At 42.1% G+C, this 20,367-nt stretch overlaps 1 protein-coding gene across 1 annotated transcript in view; it reads right to left on the bottom strand.

The window, feature by feature from the left end:
- pdk3a (pyruvate dehydrogenase kinase, isozyme 3a) overlaps positions 1-20,367 on the bottom strand; it is a 65,845-nt gene that overhangs the window by 42,260 nt on the left and 3,218 nt on the right. Inside the window, exons 2-3 of the mRNA XM_078232533.1 lie at positions 15,200-15,341; positions 8,514-8,585 (exon numbers count right to left, since the gene is read on the bottom strand). Coding sequence (XP_078088659.1) covers positions 8,514-8,585; positions 15,200-15,341 — 214 coding nt within the window. The remainder of the gene's footprint in view (positions 1-8,513; positions 8,586-15,199; positions 15,342-20,367) is intronic.

Consider the following 20,367-nt stretch of genomic DNA (forward strand, 5'->3'; position numbering starts at 1 on the left):
ACAGTGCAATGAAGCAGCAGCTACTCAGCAATAACCTGATCACCAATGTTCCATTTGGGTTCCACCAAGTCATGTGGTTTCAGGCCTCATTAGCGCCTTGGCCTAAACATGGACCGAAGAGCGGAATTCAAGAGGCGAGGCGAGAGTGACTACCCTCGACATCAAAGCAGCATTTGACCAGAGTGTAGCATCAAATAGTCCTGGCAATATTGGGAATCAGTGGGAAAGACTCTCCATTGGTTGGAGTCATACTAAGCACAAAGGAAGATTGTGATTGTTGGAGACCAATCCTCTCAGCCAAGACCACCTTAGGGTAGTATTGAAGACCCAACCATCCTCAGCTACTTCATCAATTACATTCCCTCCGTTAGGGTGCCAGAAACAGGAACGTTCACAGAGTGAACAGAGTTCAGTATAATTTGCATGTCCTGAGATAATGAAGAAGCAGTATCCATTCTCCTGCCGATTGAAGTCAGGAAAATCATACGTGAGTATATGGTATATTCAGTGAACTGGAATACATGCAAATTAACTTTTGGCCCCCTGAACAAATGATACTCAATGAAAGAATGGCACAGCACACAAAGATGATAGACCCTCCCTCATGGCTGTGCTGACTCTTTGCTAGACTGTATAAATTAGTTCCACTTCACTGCTCTTTCCCGATAGCCCCTGCAATATCCCATTCTCTAAGTATTTATTCAATTGCCCTTTGGAAGGTACTGTTGAATTGGCTTCAATAGCTGTGTAAAGGAAAAAAGATTTCCCCATGTTCCCTCTGTTTTTTTAAAACCAATCTTAAATCTGTGCTCTCTGGTTAATGACCCTTCTTCCAGTGGAAATAGTTTCTCCTTAGTCTATCAAAATCCCACACGATTTTGAATACCTCTATCAAATCTACACTTGACCTTCTCTGCTCTAAGAGGAACAACCCCAGCTTCTCCTGCCTCTGCACATAACCAACATCCCTGGATTCATTCTAGTAATTCAGTTCCCCACCTTCTCCAGAGCTTTGACATCAATTCAAATATGGTGTCCAGAATTGGACACAAGATTCCAGCTGTGGACTAGGCTATGCTCTATAAACTTAAATTCAAAAGCAACAATGAAAGTTTCAAAAGCTCTCTGATAAAGTACCACTTGGTAGGTTCATGGCAGAGTTTAGGATATTTGGAACCAGAGGACAAATAGCTGCATTGATAGCAAAGCAGAAAACAGTTGTAAAGTGTGGTTACTCAGACTGGAGGAAGTTAGAAAGTGTGACTGGGATCAATGCTGAAATTACCATTATTCATAATTTACATCGGTGACTTGGACTTAGAAACAAGTAACTCAGTATCAAAATTTACTGATGACAATAAACTGGAGGTTTAGTTAACATTGAAGAATAGCATAATATAATACAATTTGACAACTTGCAGACTGGGCAGTTAACCAGCAAATGAATTTCAACATAAATAAATATGATGTGAAGCATTTTGGCAGCAAAAATAGAAACCTTAGAAAATAAAGAACTCAATAAAGTAGAAAGCAAAGGGACTTAGGGAAAGAAATCATTAAAAGCAGCATCACATCTTAGTAAAGTAATATAACATGCCGATTTATTTCTAGGATTATAGAATTCAATAGTAAAGTTACATCTGTCTCGGACATTTGTCTAGGACTATAAGTACTGGTCATAGCTCTGGTCTCCATGCAATAAAAAGTACGTAGAAATAATGGAGAAAATATCTAAAAGGATGGTACCAAAAGTGAGAGATTCCAGCTATCGGGGAAAATTGAACAGATTGGGCTTTTATCTTTGGAAAAGTGTTAGAAGTGATCTGATAAAGATCCTTAAAATTATGAATAAGTTCGACTGATGTGCAGGAAATGTTCCCACCCCGTGGGAGAATCCAAAACCAGGGCCATAAACACAAGATGGTAATAATAAATCCAAAAGGCAAATGGAGAGAATCTTCTTTGCACAAGGAGTGGTTAGAATACACAATTCATTCTCACAGGAAGTGTTTGAGGCAAATAGCTTTGATGCTTTCCAAAGTAAACAAGACGAGTAAGAGAGAAAAGGAATAGAAAGACATGCTGAAAAGCTGAGATGATGTAAATGGAATAAGAAGACCCATGTGAATTATAAATGCTAGCAGTCTGGTTCGACCACAATACCAGTTCCTCTGCTGTATGTTTTATGTATTCTGTGCCTCTATTAATAATGTCAAGGATCCAATATTTTTTTAAAAAATGCAACTTTCCCTGCCACCTTCAAAGATTTGTGTACATATATCTGCATGTCTTTACCTTTCTACATCCATTTAAAACTGTACCATTTACTTTGTATTGATTTTTCTCATTCTTCTCAGCAAAACCGGCCACTTCACATTTTCTGCAAATGGGCACATCTAAGGAACTGACAGCATACCTGAGAGTTTGGAATTTATTCTTACTCTATTACAGGGAAAGGAGCTAGCTGTTTGTTGAGTATCTGGCAAGTGGGTTTGATTAGGAGTAGGCAGCACCGCTTTGTGCATGGGAGATCATGCCCTACAAATTTTTTAAAGAGTTCTTTCATGAAGTGACCAGGAAGATTGATGAGGGCAGGGCGGTAGATGTAGTCTATATGGACTTCAGTAAGGCCTTTGATAAAGTTCCACATGGGAGGCTGCTCTGGAAGGCTAGATCACATGGAATCCAGGGACAGCTGGCAAATTGGATACCCAATTGGCTTGATGGTAGGAAGCAAAGGGTAATGGTGGAAGGATGCTTGTCAGACTGGAGGCCTGTGACTAGTGGTGAGCCTCAGGGATCAGTGCTGGGCCCATTGCTGTTCGTTATCTATATCAACGATTTGCATGAAAATGTATAAGACATGATCAATAAGTTTGCAGATGACACTAAAGTAAGTGGTTTTGTAGACAATGAGGAAGGTTATCAAAAATTGCAGCAGGATCTTGATCAGCTGGGGAAGTGGGCCGAGAAATGGCAGATGGAGTTCAATACAGATAAACAGGAGGTGTTGCCTTTTGGAGAATCAAGTCAAGGTAGGACTTCCACAGTGAATAGTAGGACCTTGGGAAGATCATGGAACAGAGGGATCTTGAAGTTCAGGTGCATGGTTCTCTAAAGATGGAGTCACAGGCAGATAGGGCAATGAAGAAAGCTTTTGGCATGCTGACCTTCATCAGTCAGGTCATTGAGTTTAGAAGTTGGGAAGTTGTGTTGCAGTTGTCTTGGACGTTGGTGAGGCCATAGCTGAGTATTGTGTTCAGTTTTGGTTGCCTTGCTGCAGGAAGGATGTTATTAAACTGGAAAAAGTGCAGAAGAGATTTACAAGGATGTTGCCAGGACTCAAGGGACTGAGTGACAGGGAGAAATTGGACAGGATAGGACTTTTTTCTTTGGAGCATGGGAGACTGAGGGGTGATCTTAAAGAGGTGTATAAGATCATGAGAGGCGTGGATAGAGTGAATGCACTCAGTCTTTTTCCCAGGGTTGGGGAATTGAGAACTAGAGGGCATAGGTTTAAGTTAAGAGGAGAAAGAATTAATGGGAACCTGAGGAACAACTTTTTTTTTTACACAGAGGGTGGTATTTATCTGGAATGAGCAGCCAGAGGAAGAGTTGAGGCAGGGACATGGACAACATTTAAAAGGCATTTGGACAGATACATGGATAGGAAAGGTTCAGAAGGAGATGGGCCAAATGCAGGCAAATGGGGTTAACCTAGATGGACCTTTAGGTCGGCATGCACCAGTTTGGGCCTAAGGGCCTGTCTCCGTGCTGTAGATTCTATGATTCCATGAAACTGATGACTCTATCTGAATACATGTAACATGTAGCATTTAAATCAAAAAATGAACTGAGAGTGTAAATAGAAATAGATATGATCTAATAGACATCATAAAGACATGGCTGCAGAATTACATAGATTGGGACCTGAATATTGAAGGTTATGTGACATAGGAAGGACAGGAAGCCATGAAAAGATGGAGAGATGGTTCTGTTAATTAAAGATGGTATTAGAACATTAGAGAGGGAAGACTCAAGTTCAGGAATGTAGAAACAGTTTCGGTAGAGAACAGAAATGATAAAGACACTTTTCAGAGTGGAGTATAAGCCCCCTAACAGTAATCATGCAGACGGATAGGATATAAAAGAAGAGTTTGTCAGAAAGATAATCATGGGGGATTTTAATCTGCATATAAACTGCAAAAACCAGTTGGACGAAGGTGGCCTCGATGAGGAATTCATAGAAAATTTTTGGGATAGTTTCTTAGAACACCACATTTTGGCACCAATCAGAAAGCAGGCTATACTAGATCTGGTATTGTGCAACGACATTGGATTAATTAATGGCCTCATTGTGAAAGCATCTCTTGGTAGCTACAAATGTAAAGACAGATAGCAAGCATTTTTATACATATTTTTAAAAAGAAATAACAAAGTGAGTGTTGGTCCTATTGTTAACGAGTCTGGGGAATCAATAAAGTAAGACAAGGAAATGGCAGGTGAAGTGAGTAGGTATTTTGCATCGGTCTTCACTATAGAGGATACAAGTAACATCCCAAAAGCAGCTGTAAATCACGAATTGGAAGGGAGGTAGGAATACAGGATAATTACAGTCACCAGGGAAATGGTACATAGCAAATTGTTGCAGCTGCAGGCTGACAAGTACCTGTGTCCTGATGGACATCATCCTCCGATCTTAAAAGAAGTGGCTAGTGAGATGGTTGATGGGCTGGTTTTAATTTTCCAAAAATTCCCTAGATTCGGGGAACGTTCCATTAGATTGAAAAATAGTGAACGTAATTCCTTTATTCATGAAAGAAGGGAGATAGAAAGCAGGAAACTACAGGCCAGTTACCTTAATGTCTGATTATAGGAAAAATGTTGGAAGTTATTAATAAAGATGTTATGGCAGGTCACCTGGAAAAATTCAAGGCAATCAGGCAGAGTCAACATGGTTTTGGGAAAGGGAAATGATGTTTAACTAATTTATTGGAGTTCTTTGAAGGAGTCATACGTGTTGTGAATAAAGAAGAACTGGTGGATGTACTTAGATTTCCAGAAGGCATTTGGTAAAGTACCACATCAAAGGTTATTGTGAAAGATAAAAGCTCAGCATAGGGAGTAACATATTGGCATGGATAGAAGATTGGCTACCTAACAGGAAAAAGGGTAGCCATAAATAGGCCTTTTCTGGTTGGCCAGATGTGCCACAGGAATCAGTGCTGGGGTGTCAATTTTTTACAATTTAGATAAACAACTTGGATGAAGGGGTGAAAGGTGTGGTTGCTACATTTGCTGACAATACAAGATAGGCAGAAAAGTAAGTTGTGAAGAGGACCAATGGAGGCTACAATGGAACGTAGTAGCTAGGTTAAGTGATTGGGAAAAGATCCATCAGCTAGAATATGTGAGCAAACATTGTCCATTTTGGCAGGAAGAATAAAAAAAACAGGGGGGCAATTCTCCAAGCCCGTTGTGCTGCTCTAGCAGCGCAACGGGCCAGAAGGCATCAGCAGAGGCCGTTTAGCAGGCTCCATGCTGGGCCCCACAGCCTCCACTTGTCTCCGGGGACAGGATTTCTGGAGGCGTCAACTCCGTACCAGAAATCGACGTGGAACTGATTTAAATATTGAAATCCAGATTTTAATATCATTAGCGGGCTCGTGACTGAAGTCTCCAGCCCGCTAGCCTCTCTTACCTCGCCCTGGCCAGGAATGGTTCACTTCAGCAGGGTTTATAACAGCTCCCCACTAACGGGGAACTGGAGTGAAAGGAGGCCAATGAGGCACCCCCTCCAAGAGGTCGGGACTAAAGGGGGTGCCCTCTGTAACCCCTGGCACGGCCCAAGGGGCACTGTGGCAATGCCATGGGACGGGGCCTAGAGAGGGGCAATCGGTTGGTGAGAGAGGTCCCACTGTCACCCTACATAGTATCGGTGGATTGTGGGCAGAGGGGAGGAAATGGGTGATCGGGGACTGGCCATCCAGGTTGGGGTGAGGTGGGGGGACGGGGGAGGTGGAAGCATCGGGATTGGTCTGGGAGACCAGCGAACAGGGGGTGGGAGTGTGTCAGTAAACCAGCAATCAGAGGTTGCTGTGCTGGCCAGCGATCGGAGTGGTGGTGGGGGGGGTGCTATTCCTGGGGGAGGCCAGCGATCGAGAGACCGACAGTGCGGGGCTACTGCGCATGTGCCGATCTCAGCACTGACAGATTGGCACATGCGCAGTGGCCCACTCAGCGCTATGCTGCCAGTCTCACCACGGGGAATAAGCCCCTGGATTTTCAGCATGAATCTCTTTCAGACACTGTGCATCAGTGTGGGAGATTCATTTTGAAAATCCCGCTAAAAAACCAGAGGGAGTTACTCCCGTTTTTTGCAAATTTGGCACTTTTTGGGAGAATCCCGGTCCATATTATCTAAATGGTGGACAATTGCAGAGCTCAGAGATGCAGAGTAATCTGGGTGTTCAGGTGCCTGAATCACAAAAGGCTAGCATATAGATACAGCAAGAAATTAGAAAAGCTAATAAAATGCTGTCGCTTAAGGCGAGGGTAATTGAATACAAAAGTAGGGAGATTACGGGTGGCATGGTGGCAAAATGGTTAGCACTGCTGCCTCACAGCACCAGGGATGCGAGTTCAATTCAATCAGCAGGGTAAATATGCGGGGTTATGGGGATAGGGCCTGGGTGAGATTGTTGTCCGAGCAGGCCCAAAGGGCAGAACGGCCTCCTTCTGTCCCGTAGGGATTCTATGATTCTGTTTCAGTTGTGTAGGACAAGGGTGAGACCACATCTGAAGTACTGTGTACAATATTGGTCTCCTTATTTAAGGAAGGATGTAAATGCATTGGAAGCAGTAGAGAAGGATTACTAAACTAATACTAAGAATGGGCAGATTGTCTTATGACTAAAAAACTGGACGGATTAGGCTTGTATCTGCTAAAGTTTAGAAAAGTAAGAGGCAACTTGAGTGAATATAAGATTCTGAGGGGTCTTAACAAGGTGGAAACGGCGAGGATGTTTCCTCTTGTAGGAGAATCTAAAATGAAGTGTCACTGTTTAGGAATAAAGGGGTCACCCATTTAAAACCGAGATAAGATTTGTTTTCTCATAGAAGGTAGTGTGTCTTTGGAGCTCCCTTGCTCAAAGGGCAGTGGAAACAGAGTCTTTGAATGTTTCAAGGCAAAGGTAGATGGGTTATTGATAAACAAGGTTATCTGAAGTCGGTGGGAGGTTACAATCAGATCAGCCATGATCTTATTGAATGGCAGAGCAGGCTTAAAGGGCCTAGCAGCCTACTCCTGCTCCGAATTAGTCTGCATGCACATATGTATCTAGAACAAGGTCAAGTGGATTTTTCAAAGTTGTGTTGATTCACTTACCATCTGCCAGCTATGTCATACACAACTCAGGTGCAATCAAGCCATTCTTAATGGTGCGTATTGAAGCCCCATGTGTAGAGTATATTCTGTCCTTCTATCTTTATACTGCTATTCTCCATAAGCTTGAGCTTATTCAAAACTCTGCTGGCTATTTCTATTTCCTTTTTTTTATTCATTTAGTACCCGAGTCCTGTTCTCTGCTTCCACAAAATGGTCTATTTTTTCTTAACTAATTGGTCCCAATTTTCCTTTGTCTATCCTTAGATTTATGTGCTTATAAAATACTTTTGGTTCATTTTGTGTATCCTACTACAGCCATCCAAAACCTTCAGGAATTCTGTTCCTCTAACTCTTGCCCCTTGCCAAATGCCCACTGCCTTTCCCCCAACATTAGTTGCTGTGTCTGAAGCAACTCCCTCTGCTCCTCCACCGTAATCTCCCCTCCTTTAAGACCCTCCTCCTTCACTTTGGTATCAATATTTATCTATTGCCTATCTGAAGCATCTTTGGATCTTTTCCCATGTTAAAGTGCTAAAAGGTAAAAATTGTTGTTGTTCTTAAAAGTTGACGATCAGTTCAACATCCCAATCAAGTTCCTTAATCTACATTGCAAAACTGGAAGGAAGTAGTGCCTAATGGGTCAGTACAAAAATTATATGTGAGGACTGAAACTGGAAGTGGGCAGAAGAGCTACTAAGCAGAAAGAGAAGCAAGAAAATTCTTAGTGATATGGAAAAACCAGGGAGGGGGAAAGAATCTGGTGCACAGAAAAACTGAATTCCATGACAGCAATGACCTTAACAAACCAAATCAGGTTATAAAGGAAAATACATTGGCTCTGATAATGTTAAAACTGTATCTCTTGTAGTTACTGTAATTTTTGAAGCAATTCAGGGAACCTTCAGCAGTAATTCAATGTATAGTTTATAAAGCATAATCCATTTATAATTGAATTTCTGCAAGTTTACAACACATCAGTGGGAAAAAGATAGGAAGGAATGGACCATTTCTGTAAACCAATTTGCAGATTTCAGAGTCATGTACTGACCACTAAGTGGAATGAAAGCATGGAAGACAGTTTGAGGTGCATGTACTGATTTGATAGAAATGGAAAACAAATTCTTACTTCTCCAACACAGGAGGATCTTCAGGGCCTTTGCTCTGAAACTCTAGCAGTTCTAGAAAACTCTGCATATACCTGTGAAAGAGGTAAAGAAAAAGATTTTAGTCAACAGTCACACAAAACCAACGACTTCACTATCAATGATGTCAATGTAGCTTGTATAATATTTTACCAAAAACATTTTATGGATAACTTTGATTAGGTAAATCTGTGCAAGATGAACTGGTTCATTAACTTCAAAAATAAGTTAAACACCACTGAAAGATGAGCAGCATTTTTCCCCATGTAGTTTTGAGATGAAAATTGAAATTCACCAAGACTGAGTTTTAGTCCAAATGCTAAGCGAGGAAAGAAAGAATGATAACTATAGATGAGGGTAGTAGACAACAAAGATTCAAAGGACGAGATAACAAAGGGAAGGATGAACAGACTGAAGAACATGAAAGAACAACTGTCAGAAGAGGGAGTTAGGAGCGCAAGGTGGAACTAAGTGATGACAGTCATGTCATCATCTCAGTGATTTGGGTGGGACAGAGTATTGACGTTAGAGATTTCAACGAGGGTCAAGCTCGTACCATTTAAGCGACAGGTCACAACACAGAAGTCCATTTAGCCAATCTAGTCTGTGCCGGTTCTTTGTTAAAATTATTCAATTAGTCCCATTCCCCTGCTTTTTTCCTACTGCCCTGTATTTTTCCCCCTTCAAGTTTCTACTCTGGAACATTACTACTGAATCTGCTTTGACCAGCCTTTTGGGCAGTGCATTCCAGGTTACAACTAGCTCTACAAAAATCACCTTAATTCTGTGGCCTGTGGTTACTGATCCTTCTCCCACAGAAAATTATTTCTCCTCACTTCATCAAAATCTTCCATGATTTTGAACACCTCTATCAAATTTTCCCATAACCTATGCTGTAAAGAAAACAACAGATTCTCAAGTCACTTCACATCAAAATCTCTCATCCCTGGTACTATACTAGTAAATCTCTCTTAAGTCTTGGCATCCCTCCTGAGGTGTGGTGCCCAAGATTGGACACATTACTCCATCAGAAATCCATTCAGTGTTTTAGAAAGGTTTAACATTGCCTTCTTGTTTTTGCACTCTATGGTTAGGACTTGCCTACCCCGTAGCACGGGTTCCTGATTTTGAAAAGCAGTTGTAAACCTCGCTGTGTGAGGGAGGATTTCCAAATATGGGGGTACAATATGGCAGGGAAGCCTGCTAATTATATTAAAATTTATTTAGATACTATTCCCAACCTTCTACTTTGAAGGCTGAACCTTTTATTACATGTTTATGTTATCCAACATCACTACTGCCTCCTGCTTTACTCCTACATTGGCAGTATCCTCTTCTCTAGTGAAGACAGATGCACAATATTCATTTAGTACAAAGGCTAAATAGTACAGAAGCTGAAGTTCCCACGAAGGGTCATCAACCTGAAACATTGGGGGCGATTCTCCCCAAAAAGTGCTGAATTGGCAGGAAAACTGTTCTAAATCCTGACTCTTCTGTCAGTTCAGCTTCTCACTTGAATCTCTACACTCTGTGCACTGAAGAGGTCCCAGTCGTGAATCTCATTAAAAACCCAGAGGGGCAGGGCCTATTCACACCGGAGTTTGACAGTTCTGGAGCTCTGCGCATGCGCAGTGGCCCCAAACTTTTGACCTCCCATTTGCTGGCCAGCCCGATGGCTGGCCAACCTTGGACCCCAGCAGTGCTGCCCCTCTAGCCCCACCCCCGCACGGCCCGACAGCGCCCCCAACAACAATTCCTGGACCAGCCCTGACCCCCTGCACCCCAGAGCACCCCTTTGTCCAGGCCCCACCCCCCAGCAGTGGCGATCCCCCCTCCCCTGCAGATCCCCCCCAATCGCTGCCCTCCCTCCATCCCAGGCCGATCCCAATGCAGAGTGGCAGTGGGACCCCCCACTGATCGCCTCTAGGCCCCGCCCACAATAGGCCTCACCCTCTTGGCATTGCCCGATGCCAAGTGGGCAGTGCCAAGGTGCCCCCTGGGCATGGGCTCTTTGCCCCTTGGGCAGTGCCGGGGGCACAGGCTGGTACTGCCAGGGTGTTCATGCCCAGGGGGCACCAACCCCCTGCCGCCCGACCCCCAGGGGGGCCCCGATTGCCCCCCCCTTCACTCCAGCAGGGTCTCCTGCTGGTTCCCCGAATGTGGGGAGCTCATCTGAGCCCTGCCTCAATTAAGTACTCTTGGCAGGGTGGGAGATTCAATCAGGACCTGAAAGGATTTACCGGCACTTCCCCCTTTACCACTGCGTTCACCCGTCCAGATTTGGCGCGAAACAGACATGGTCTGCAAAGATCCGATTCAGGCGCTTCAGCTTCTGAGGAGGTAAGTTCTGGCTCAGATCAGTGATGGGGAAGGAGGCAGATCAGATGGCTCTCTGGTTGTGACGAGGGGGGGGGGGAAGAGGCGGGTCAGATGGCTCTCTGGTTGGGGGGGGCGGGCAGGTCTGCTGCCACTCTGCGTGTGATCGGTGGGGGAGGGCGCGCCCGCTGCCACTCTGCATATGATCGGTGGGAGGGGAAGGGGAGGTCCGCTGCCATTCTGCATGTGATCGGTGCGGGGGGGGGGGGGGGGGGGGGGGTGGTTCCGCAGCCACTCTGCATGATCGGTGGGGGGGGAAGGAGGGGTCCACTGCCACTCTGCAAGTGATCGGGGAGGGGGTCCACTGCCACTCTGCGTGTGATCGGGGGGGGCGGAATAAGGGGGTCAGTCATGTTGATGTGGAGGTGGGGAAATGTCTGTGGGGGTCAGGGGGAGGCCTGGGAGCGATGTGGCAGGGGAGTATTTTTCTATTGCACATGCGCAGTTGAAGGCTCCAATCGGAACTGCAGTGTTTCGTGTGATAAGCCCCACCCACAGACTTCTGCAGCGCAATTCAGAATCGCTGCTATTTTTTCAGGCAGAGTGTGTATGGGGGTGCCTGAGAACAGATCTAAAAGTCGGATCTGAAACACTCCCAGTTTCAAGTCCGCCCAGCACTTAGAATTAAAATGGTAAAATAGGGCCCCACATCTCAGCAACTATGACACTATATTTTATCATGTGGCCTGGTTACACCTTGCTTTTGCGTGGGTGGTATGCTCCCATAATCATCCAAGATCCACCTCAAAATCAGAATATTAGCAGCCATTTAATTCAATGTGCCCAATAGATTGGATTCCTTTCACCTTATATTAACTCTTAAACAATTAATTTCTCAAGACAAGGACGTTTCAAGTGATGCACTCCTGGAATTGGTTAGGAGTTTATGGACTGAAAGGATATGTATTTTTATATAACAATTCTAATTTGTGAGCAATTTCCAAGCCACACAGGAATCCAAGAACTAGGTGTTGGAGTAGGCCATTTGGTCCTTTGAACCTGCTCGATCATTCAACAAGATCACGATTGATCTTCTACCTCAACTCAATCTTCCCGCACTATTCCCATAACTCCATGATTCCATGATAATCTCCATGAATACCAAAAAAGCTGTTCATCTTTATGTTAAATATACTCAATAACTGTGCATCCACAACTCTTTGGCATAAAGATTCACAACTTTTTGAGTGAAGAAATTTCTCATTTGTGTCTGACGTGGCTGGGCATTTATCCTGAGATTGTGACTCCATGTTCCAGATTCTCCAGCCAGGGGAAACATTTTCTCGGCACCTACCCTGAAAAATGTTATGTATTTATTTAGATCACCTCTTATATTGCTTATATTCCAGGGAATACTGGTCGAGTTTACAGTCAGAGAAAGAAAATTCTCCTGCTCTGGAACTTCCAGCTTCTCTACGAAACGTCCTTCAATAGTTTCTGTACACCCAAATCTGTTTACATGTATGCACACCTAGAACTATTACATACGCAGTTTAGCAAGCAACAGCAGCATCTAGCAATTGAGTTTTGGTCAGACATGAGAAGTTGGTCTTTTGCAAAATACTGACCTAGGAATCTGACAACTTAGTGCCTGGTTTTCAGAAGCGAAAGACCCTTTAAACCTCCAACATGGCAGAAGGAACGACCCTCGCCTTTTCTTTTTTTGAGTACAGAAGCAGGGACGTTTTGTTCCAATTATACAGGGCCTTGGTGAGGCCACACCTGGAATATTGTGCGCAGTTTTGTTCTACTTATCCGAGGAAGGATGTTCTTGCTATAGAGGGAGTGCAGCAAAGATTTATTAGACTGATTAGACTGACGTTAAGGAGAGATTGAATCAATTGGGATTATATTTGCTGGAGTTCAGAAGAATAAGGCAAGATCATAGAATCATAGAAACCCTACAGCACAGAAAGAGGCCATTCGGCCCATCGAGTCTGCACCGACCACAATCCCACCCAGGCCCTACCCCCATATCCCTACATATTTTACCCACTAATCCCTCTAACCTACGCATCTCAGGACACTAAGGGCAATTTTTTAGCATGGCCAATCAACCTAACCCGCACATCTTTAAACTGTGGGAGGAAACCGGAGCACCCGGAGGAAACCCACGCAGACACGAGGAGAATGTGCAAACTCCACACAGACAGTGACCCAAGCCAGGAATCGAGCCCAGGTCCCTGGAGCTGTGAAGCAGCAGTGCTAACCACTGTGCTATCGTGCCGCCCTAAACATAGACATAGACATAAACATATCTGTCACATAGAAACCTATAAAATTCTAACAGGACTAGACAGGGTAAATGCAGGAAGGATGTTCCTGGTGGTAGCGGGACCAGACCAGAGATCATAGTCTAAGGATAAGGAGTAAACCTTTTAGGACTAAACCTTTTAGGACTAAAATGAGGAGAAATTTCTTTATGCAGAAAATGGAAGGCCAGTGGAATTCACTACCACAGAAAGCTGTTAAGGCCAAAACATTGTACGTTTTATGACTCTTGGGGTGAAAGAGATCAAAAGATATGGGGGAAGGCGGAATCAGTCCATTGAGTTGCATGATCAGCCATGATCATACTGAATGGTGAAGCAGGCTCAAAGAGCCGAACTGCCTATTCCTGCTCCTATTTTCTATGTATGTTTCTATGTGAGGAATCACACGCTCATTAGGAGCCAGAAGTTGCTAACTGCCATTTTATTATCAGCAAATAAAAAGCAAGCAGGGGCCATGCCTAAATTGGCATTGGCACTTTACACATTACAAATAAATGGCCTATTCCTTGCAATATTGTGTTGCCCCCAACACTATGTTGGTTGCATTCCTGAGACCAGGTTCAAAAGTGCCCTCAGCTCCACATTCAAAATGTTGTACCACAAGATAAGGGATAATTTTGCTGAAGCAGAGAGTCAGTGCTGACCTCTCTCTCCTCAGTTTCTTCATTGTGAGCAGGGAATCCATTCCTGTGGTTAGCTATGGATCAATGGTTCTGTTTTAATGATATGATCTGCTTTTCACCACAGAACGACTGCCACAAAATTCATACAAACCAAGACATGTGAAAACGTTATAATTTTAAAATGTCTGCTTATACTATCAACTATTTGGAAAAAAATTAACTCTGGAAATTAAGTGGATTGATGCACTGCTTCTTGTACCTCTGGGACCTACTTCCAAATCCAATGCAGATTGATGGGATGGCAATATTCTTTGTTTACTGGCTGTAGAGATCTGGCATGAATTAAGCTTGGATAATTTAACCTATTTCTTATTGAACATGAACCCACAACACAAACCTATCATTTTGCCAATAAATCAATGGTCTTTTTCACATTTTGTCATCAAAGATATCATTCTCTTTCTAATAGCCAAATGCAACACGCCATTATAATTCTGGAAACTTATTGGACTGCCCTGCAGTGTATGATCGTTTCTACTGTTTTAGGTTAAAAAAAAAATCAGAAGTAATTGCCACATAACCACAGTGTAAAATTATGCATTGCACAAAAAAGGTTCTCTCCATTTCTCATGCAATGACATGTCCCAGTGTATGAAAAATGCTAAGAATAAAGATTTTGGTTTTTCCAATACAAAATTAAAATGTCACTTTTGTGAGATGGGCAAGTACCTGCAAAACTTCCAAGGAAAAGTTCTGCATGTTTCATTTCAGGTTGTAGGATCAGTATTAAAAACAACACTTTCCATTGCCATTCTGGGACTAGGGTTTGCTGCAAAAGGAATATCCCAGAGAATATTTTGATATTTAGCCTAATATCTGCCAGTTCCTAATGTGAAAAACTAAGTTTATAAAGTACCTAAGACACATCAATTTGACTATTAAAGGATCACAAGAAATTGCTTGTGAATCTTATCTTGATATAAGGCAATTTCAAATGCAAAATTTGAAACTTGCGTGCTATATTGTGTCACCAAAAGTAGATGACTTGTATATAAGATAACACTGATCATAGAATCACGCTTAAAAAAATTACACAGGATAAATATAATGAATATCAATTCTTCTCAAGCGTTAATTTGACAGTACAACTCGGAAATTCAGTCATCTGCTGACATTAATGAAAATTGTACACTCAATTGCTTCCAAGTCATGAGAAACTGTACTAAACTTGTACTGTAAGTGCATAATTTCACCATGACCACATTAATCTACTTAGTACAATGAATATTAGATTTTTAAATAGGTTCCATGTGCAGAAATTTCTCTGTACTAGTGTTCACTGTAAAACACAATCCACTTCATTCATAGGCTAATCTCTTCCATATGGTATTTACTTACCAGCTCTGGACAAGTCGCACAGAGGGTCTGCTGAGCAGGTTATCAGGCAACAAGTTCACTTCTCTCATTGTATTAGCTAATCGAACTGGTAGTTCCTTTCGCAAGAACATAAATGATGTCTTTTCACATGCATTATCACGGCCTAATAAGGGTAAAAAAGGGAATTAAACATTCTACATTCCTGATGTCATAATGCAAAAACTAATATATTCAATAGCCATACAATTTGGACAATTATGGGCTCATACCCATTGGAAAGTGACGAAATGAAATGCATTTGGGCAATGTTCAGATGCAAAAACTGAGACACCAAATACAATACCATCAGGCAGGTTGCCATCCCTGGCATTTATGTAAAAGTCAAATTACTCACTTCCTTTTTGTTCTAGTGTCAATTTCCTTAAGAGAAGTCTATTTATAATTGGATCAATTCAGTAATAAACAAGTAAAAAATAAGCCGGCATTTATATAACTTTCATGTCCTCATGGCATCCACTGCAAATCTAGTGATCGTGAGAAAAACAGCCAACCTGCACACTGCCAAGGTCCCACAAACAGCAATAAGATAAACAACCAGATAATCTATTGGATTGGTACAAATATAGCATTACCCATAATATTAGATTGTTAAAAATACATACAGCAATATATGTGATAGTAGTAAAACTCAGTGAAGCACCTAAGATTTTACTTTACATTGTGAAAGTAACTGTTTTCCAATTACAATACATTAGACACTCAAACACCTCTATTACATTTCAATTAGCGATAATTTAATTTAAAAATTTGGAAACAATGTGATGTTATTATATAAAAGAAAAATGTGTGGATGTGGGGATCTAAAATTAATACAGAAAGTGACAGAAATACTTATCAGGTCTGGCAGCATCTGGGGAGAGAAAGAAACAAGATTAAAGGGCACGATCTTACCACCCTGCTGGTTGATTAGCGTAGTGGGACAGGAAATTAAAGTGGCAGGCAGTAAGCCAATCGTGATCCTCCCAGGTCATTTTTGACTATGTAATTAGCCTTGCTCTCGGGAAGAGCGGGAGACAGATTTAAATATGTATTAGCTAATTTTAATATCATTAGTGAGCCCGGGACGTAATCGTCCGGGCTTACCTAGCTTTCCGACCTTGACAGTGGAGGTCCTCAAATGGCCCCCACCAATGGGGACCTAATGTGATGGCTCCCCGGTGGAACCGGAGGCCATTGAGGTGCTCCGGGAAGGCAGTGTCCCTTGGGCAGTGTCAGCCTGGCACCAGGTAGTGCCAAGGGGGTGGGGCCTGACAGGGTTTGATATTCGTGGTGAGGGGGATGTTGACAGATCTCCCATATACTGTGTACACTGGTATACAGTATATGGGAGTTCAGGGTGCATTCCTAGCACAGTCTGCAGCTGGCGTCCCTGGCGGGCTTAAGGCTGCGATCCAGCACACAACCCCCTACCCCTGCCACCCCCACCTTCCCCTGCCACTTCCCCCCCCCCCCTCCTCCTCCCCAACCACTTAAGAGTGTGGGAAAATTGCATACGGTAGTTCACGGGAAAAGACTATTTCTTATTGAACATGAACCCGCAACACTTTCAGGCTTTTGTGACACTTAAGGCGTGATCTTGCCTGCCATGCACGCCACACTCCTGCTGCAGCGAAGTTGGAGAATTTGACAGCCAGCCAAATCTCCATTCACTGCGACAGGATGGGAAAATCCCACCAGCGTGAACGTTGGTAAGATTCCAGCCATAGAACGTTTTTGGGAAAATTCCGTCCAATGTTTCTTCAGCAAAAGTTCTTTGTTTCTCGGTGCTGCCAGAACTACTGAGTTTTTCATCACTTTCTGATTTTATGTTATTGTAACTCTGAAGCAGAAATCTCACCAGTGAAAACTTGACATGTTTTAAATTTTTAAAGGGTGTCATTGAAAATCAAAAAGGCTACTCTAGTATCATGTCAATCCAACTAATTCCATACAGAGGAAAGAATTATTAATTTAACAGAAATTATGAAGCGTACAAAAGCAAAGTTTAACCCTTTTATTTATAATTGTTTTGTGAACACAGCCATCAGGAACCCACTCAGGTACCGTATAAACAAGGTAGATTTGATAGCAAAATCTACGGCATATTTCCTAGATTAAATCGATTAATGTAGCTACACCCTTCGTTCACAACAGTAGTCCAGAATACCCCTTCCTTGAGGAGCAACATGACATTTGCAATCTGATCACACTATAAATATCATACTGTATTGAAGGTCAAGGCTTTGCTGCAAGCTTGTTTACAGCAACTGAGGTACAATATATATTACAAACTAAGTCCATATGCAGCAAGTGTTTTGCATTGGTTTTTCTAATCCGGTTTATTAAAAAATATCACATACAATCACTATGTCGATTACAAATTTGTATAGTCTGTATGAGACAGCTATAATAAATGCTGCAAAACAGAATATTTTCATGCAAAAACTCAGCACGTCTGACAGCATCAGCGGAGAGAGAATACAGCCAATATTTCAAATCAGGTTGTCTCTTTGTCTGAGCTGAAGACAAAGAAAATCAGACAAGATTCATGTTATGGGGGTGGGGGGAGTGGGGGGCTGTCCTTGGACAATCTGCACCTTTGTTCTGCCATTCATACATTCAAATCTCTTAATGGACCCTCTTAGCACCTTCCTCAGCCTTTATCATCACCATTTACATTCCTTTGGGCCAATTACAGCCCCCCCAATACCACCTCCTCCAAACCCTCATCTCACTTTCCGCTTATTGGGCATTGCTGTGTGTCAATTGTTTTTTACATTTTTTTTAGCATTTACCAATGTAACCCTGACTGGAGGTTAAATGCAATTGATTAGCAATGTAGCACTTTTGAAATGTCCCAAGAACATGACATAGTGCTATATGAATGGCAATTCCTTCTGTTCTGTTTTGTGGTAAGAATAATGTTGTTGATGCATGTAATGAAAAGATACAGAGTAAGGGATAAACAGGCTTGCAATGATAGTAGGTGTTTAATAAATCATGGGAAGGAAATGGAGTGGAGATTTGCTGTCAGGTTAGAGGCATGAGTTAGAGGCATTATTCTGGGAGATTTTAATTATCCACTTACTGACTGGGACAAAAAAAGGAATAAGTGTTGAAAAGGGAATCTAATTCCTAAAACCTGTGCTACTTCTTCAAGTTTTATGCCATTGGACTACCGAGGAAGGATGCAGGACTGATGAAAATATTGCTAGACTCAATTATGAGTAATACGAGTAAAGAATTTATCAGACAAATCAACTAAAACTAGACAAGCACCTTGGAAGAAATGGCAATAATATGATAAGATTTAAGATGAAAGGAACATAGTCAGTAAAGAAATGGAACACCAGAAAGGATTAGGGTAGTTTTTAAAAGATGAAAAGTGCGTGAGACGGAAGGAGAACTTGGCACACAGGATTAATGCTTTTAAAGGGAGAGATTGCAAATGTATATTCCATTAAAAAGGAAACTGCTAGTCGTTGCAAAATCTCATGGGAAAAAGAGGTTAGCAACTATAATTTTCCATTCATTTGCAGCATAACCAATATTTGGACCTATCTTACAGTGAACTGCAGGTGCATTGTATGTCAGGGTCCTGGGACGAAACAATGTTTAGGTTGAACTAATACACTTCCAATGTTACAGCATTCTATTTGCAAAGAACCCTGCATTCATTCAACGAAGGAACAAATATGAGTTTTGGCGTGAACATTTTTTGTGATCAGAGCACATCCATTAAAACTATTTTAATATAGAGGAGGCACAATCATATTGAATACATCTTTAATTATCTTTGTTCATAGCAACTTGAAATTTATCTCCCAAAATTTTGACCAATTATGAAGTTAAATGTCAATCTACAGGTCTGTCGGGAATTTATGACTATTGGCCTGCAAATCCAAAATACCGCCATAGGCATATTAATGGATCAGGCAAGAGCAACAAACTCAATTTGGATCACTAGACTTCCTGACAGCTCGATGTGCGTGTGCGTGCAAGAGGAGATGGGCACGGTGAAGAGAATATTTATTTATAAAGAAAAAATGATTTGCCATACAGGAAATAATGCCACAAATATCTTGCCCATAAATTATTGCTTTTGATGCAAAAGAATACTGGAATCCAAAAAGATACATATTTAATGTTTGGCTCTGAAACATCTCATCATATTTTGGGTTATGAAAACAGAAATTGGTTTTGTCCGCTAAGTACATTAGAATCTTGGTGCCTTATCATCTCTTGCTGTTCCATTTTATGTTTCATCATGAATGGTGACAATGGATTGTGGTCAACATTATTCTTATCTTTTTCAAAGAATACCACTACAAGAAAAAGTGTTCCCTGGACTTTTCTGCCCTTTTTTGGTTCACGGGATATCTCAGTGGAAGATACTTTACAATAAAATAAGAGCAATTCAAATATTTATACAATAATACTTTACAGACCAACTTGTCCTAACCTATTTACTGTGTATACATTACACTATTTTAGGAATTATGCAGAATCTATAGCACAGAAACCGGCCATTCAGCCCAACAGTTCTATGCCATGTTTATGCTCCACATGAGCCGATTGTCAGAAAAACCCACCTGGTTCACTAATGTCCTTTAGGGAAGGAAATCTGCCTTCCTTACCTGGTCTGACCTACATGTGACTCCAGAACCACAGGAATGTGGCTGATTCTCAACTGCCCTCTGAAAGTGCCTAGCAAGCCATTCGGTTTCAAGGGCAACTAGGGATAGGCAATAAATGCAAGCCAGCCAATGACGCCCATGTCCCGCGAATGAATTAAAAAGAAAACATGGTCGAGTACACTATTATCTTTCAATGCCCCTTTTTTTTCATATTGTCCAACTCAGGAATACTGCCCTCATTTGAGCTGACTGTTATCTATCCATTTCTACCACAGCAACAACAATGGTTTCTCTCTTTACTCGCACACATTGGCTGAAATCATCCATCCTTATTCACGGCTGGGATTTTCCAGTGCTGCTGAAAGTTAATGGGAGTTTTCACCAAATTTTCCATTCTCGCTCGTGACAGAGGAGACGAGAGAATCCCACCCATTATCTCTGGACTCTTAAGGATCTATCCATGATACCTTCCTCTTTCTCCACAATACAGTGTCAGATTGCAACATATTGCTA

Source organism: Mustelus asterias, chromosome 17 (assembly GCF_964213995.1).
Source record: "Mustelus asterias chromosome 17, sMusAst1.hap1.1, whole genome shotgun sequence".
Lineage (NCBI taxonomy): Eukaryota > Metazoa > Chordata > Chondrichthyes > Carcharhiniformes > Triakidae > Mustelus > Mustelus asterias.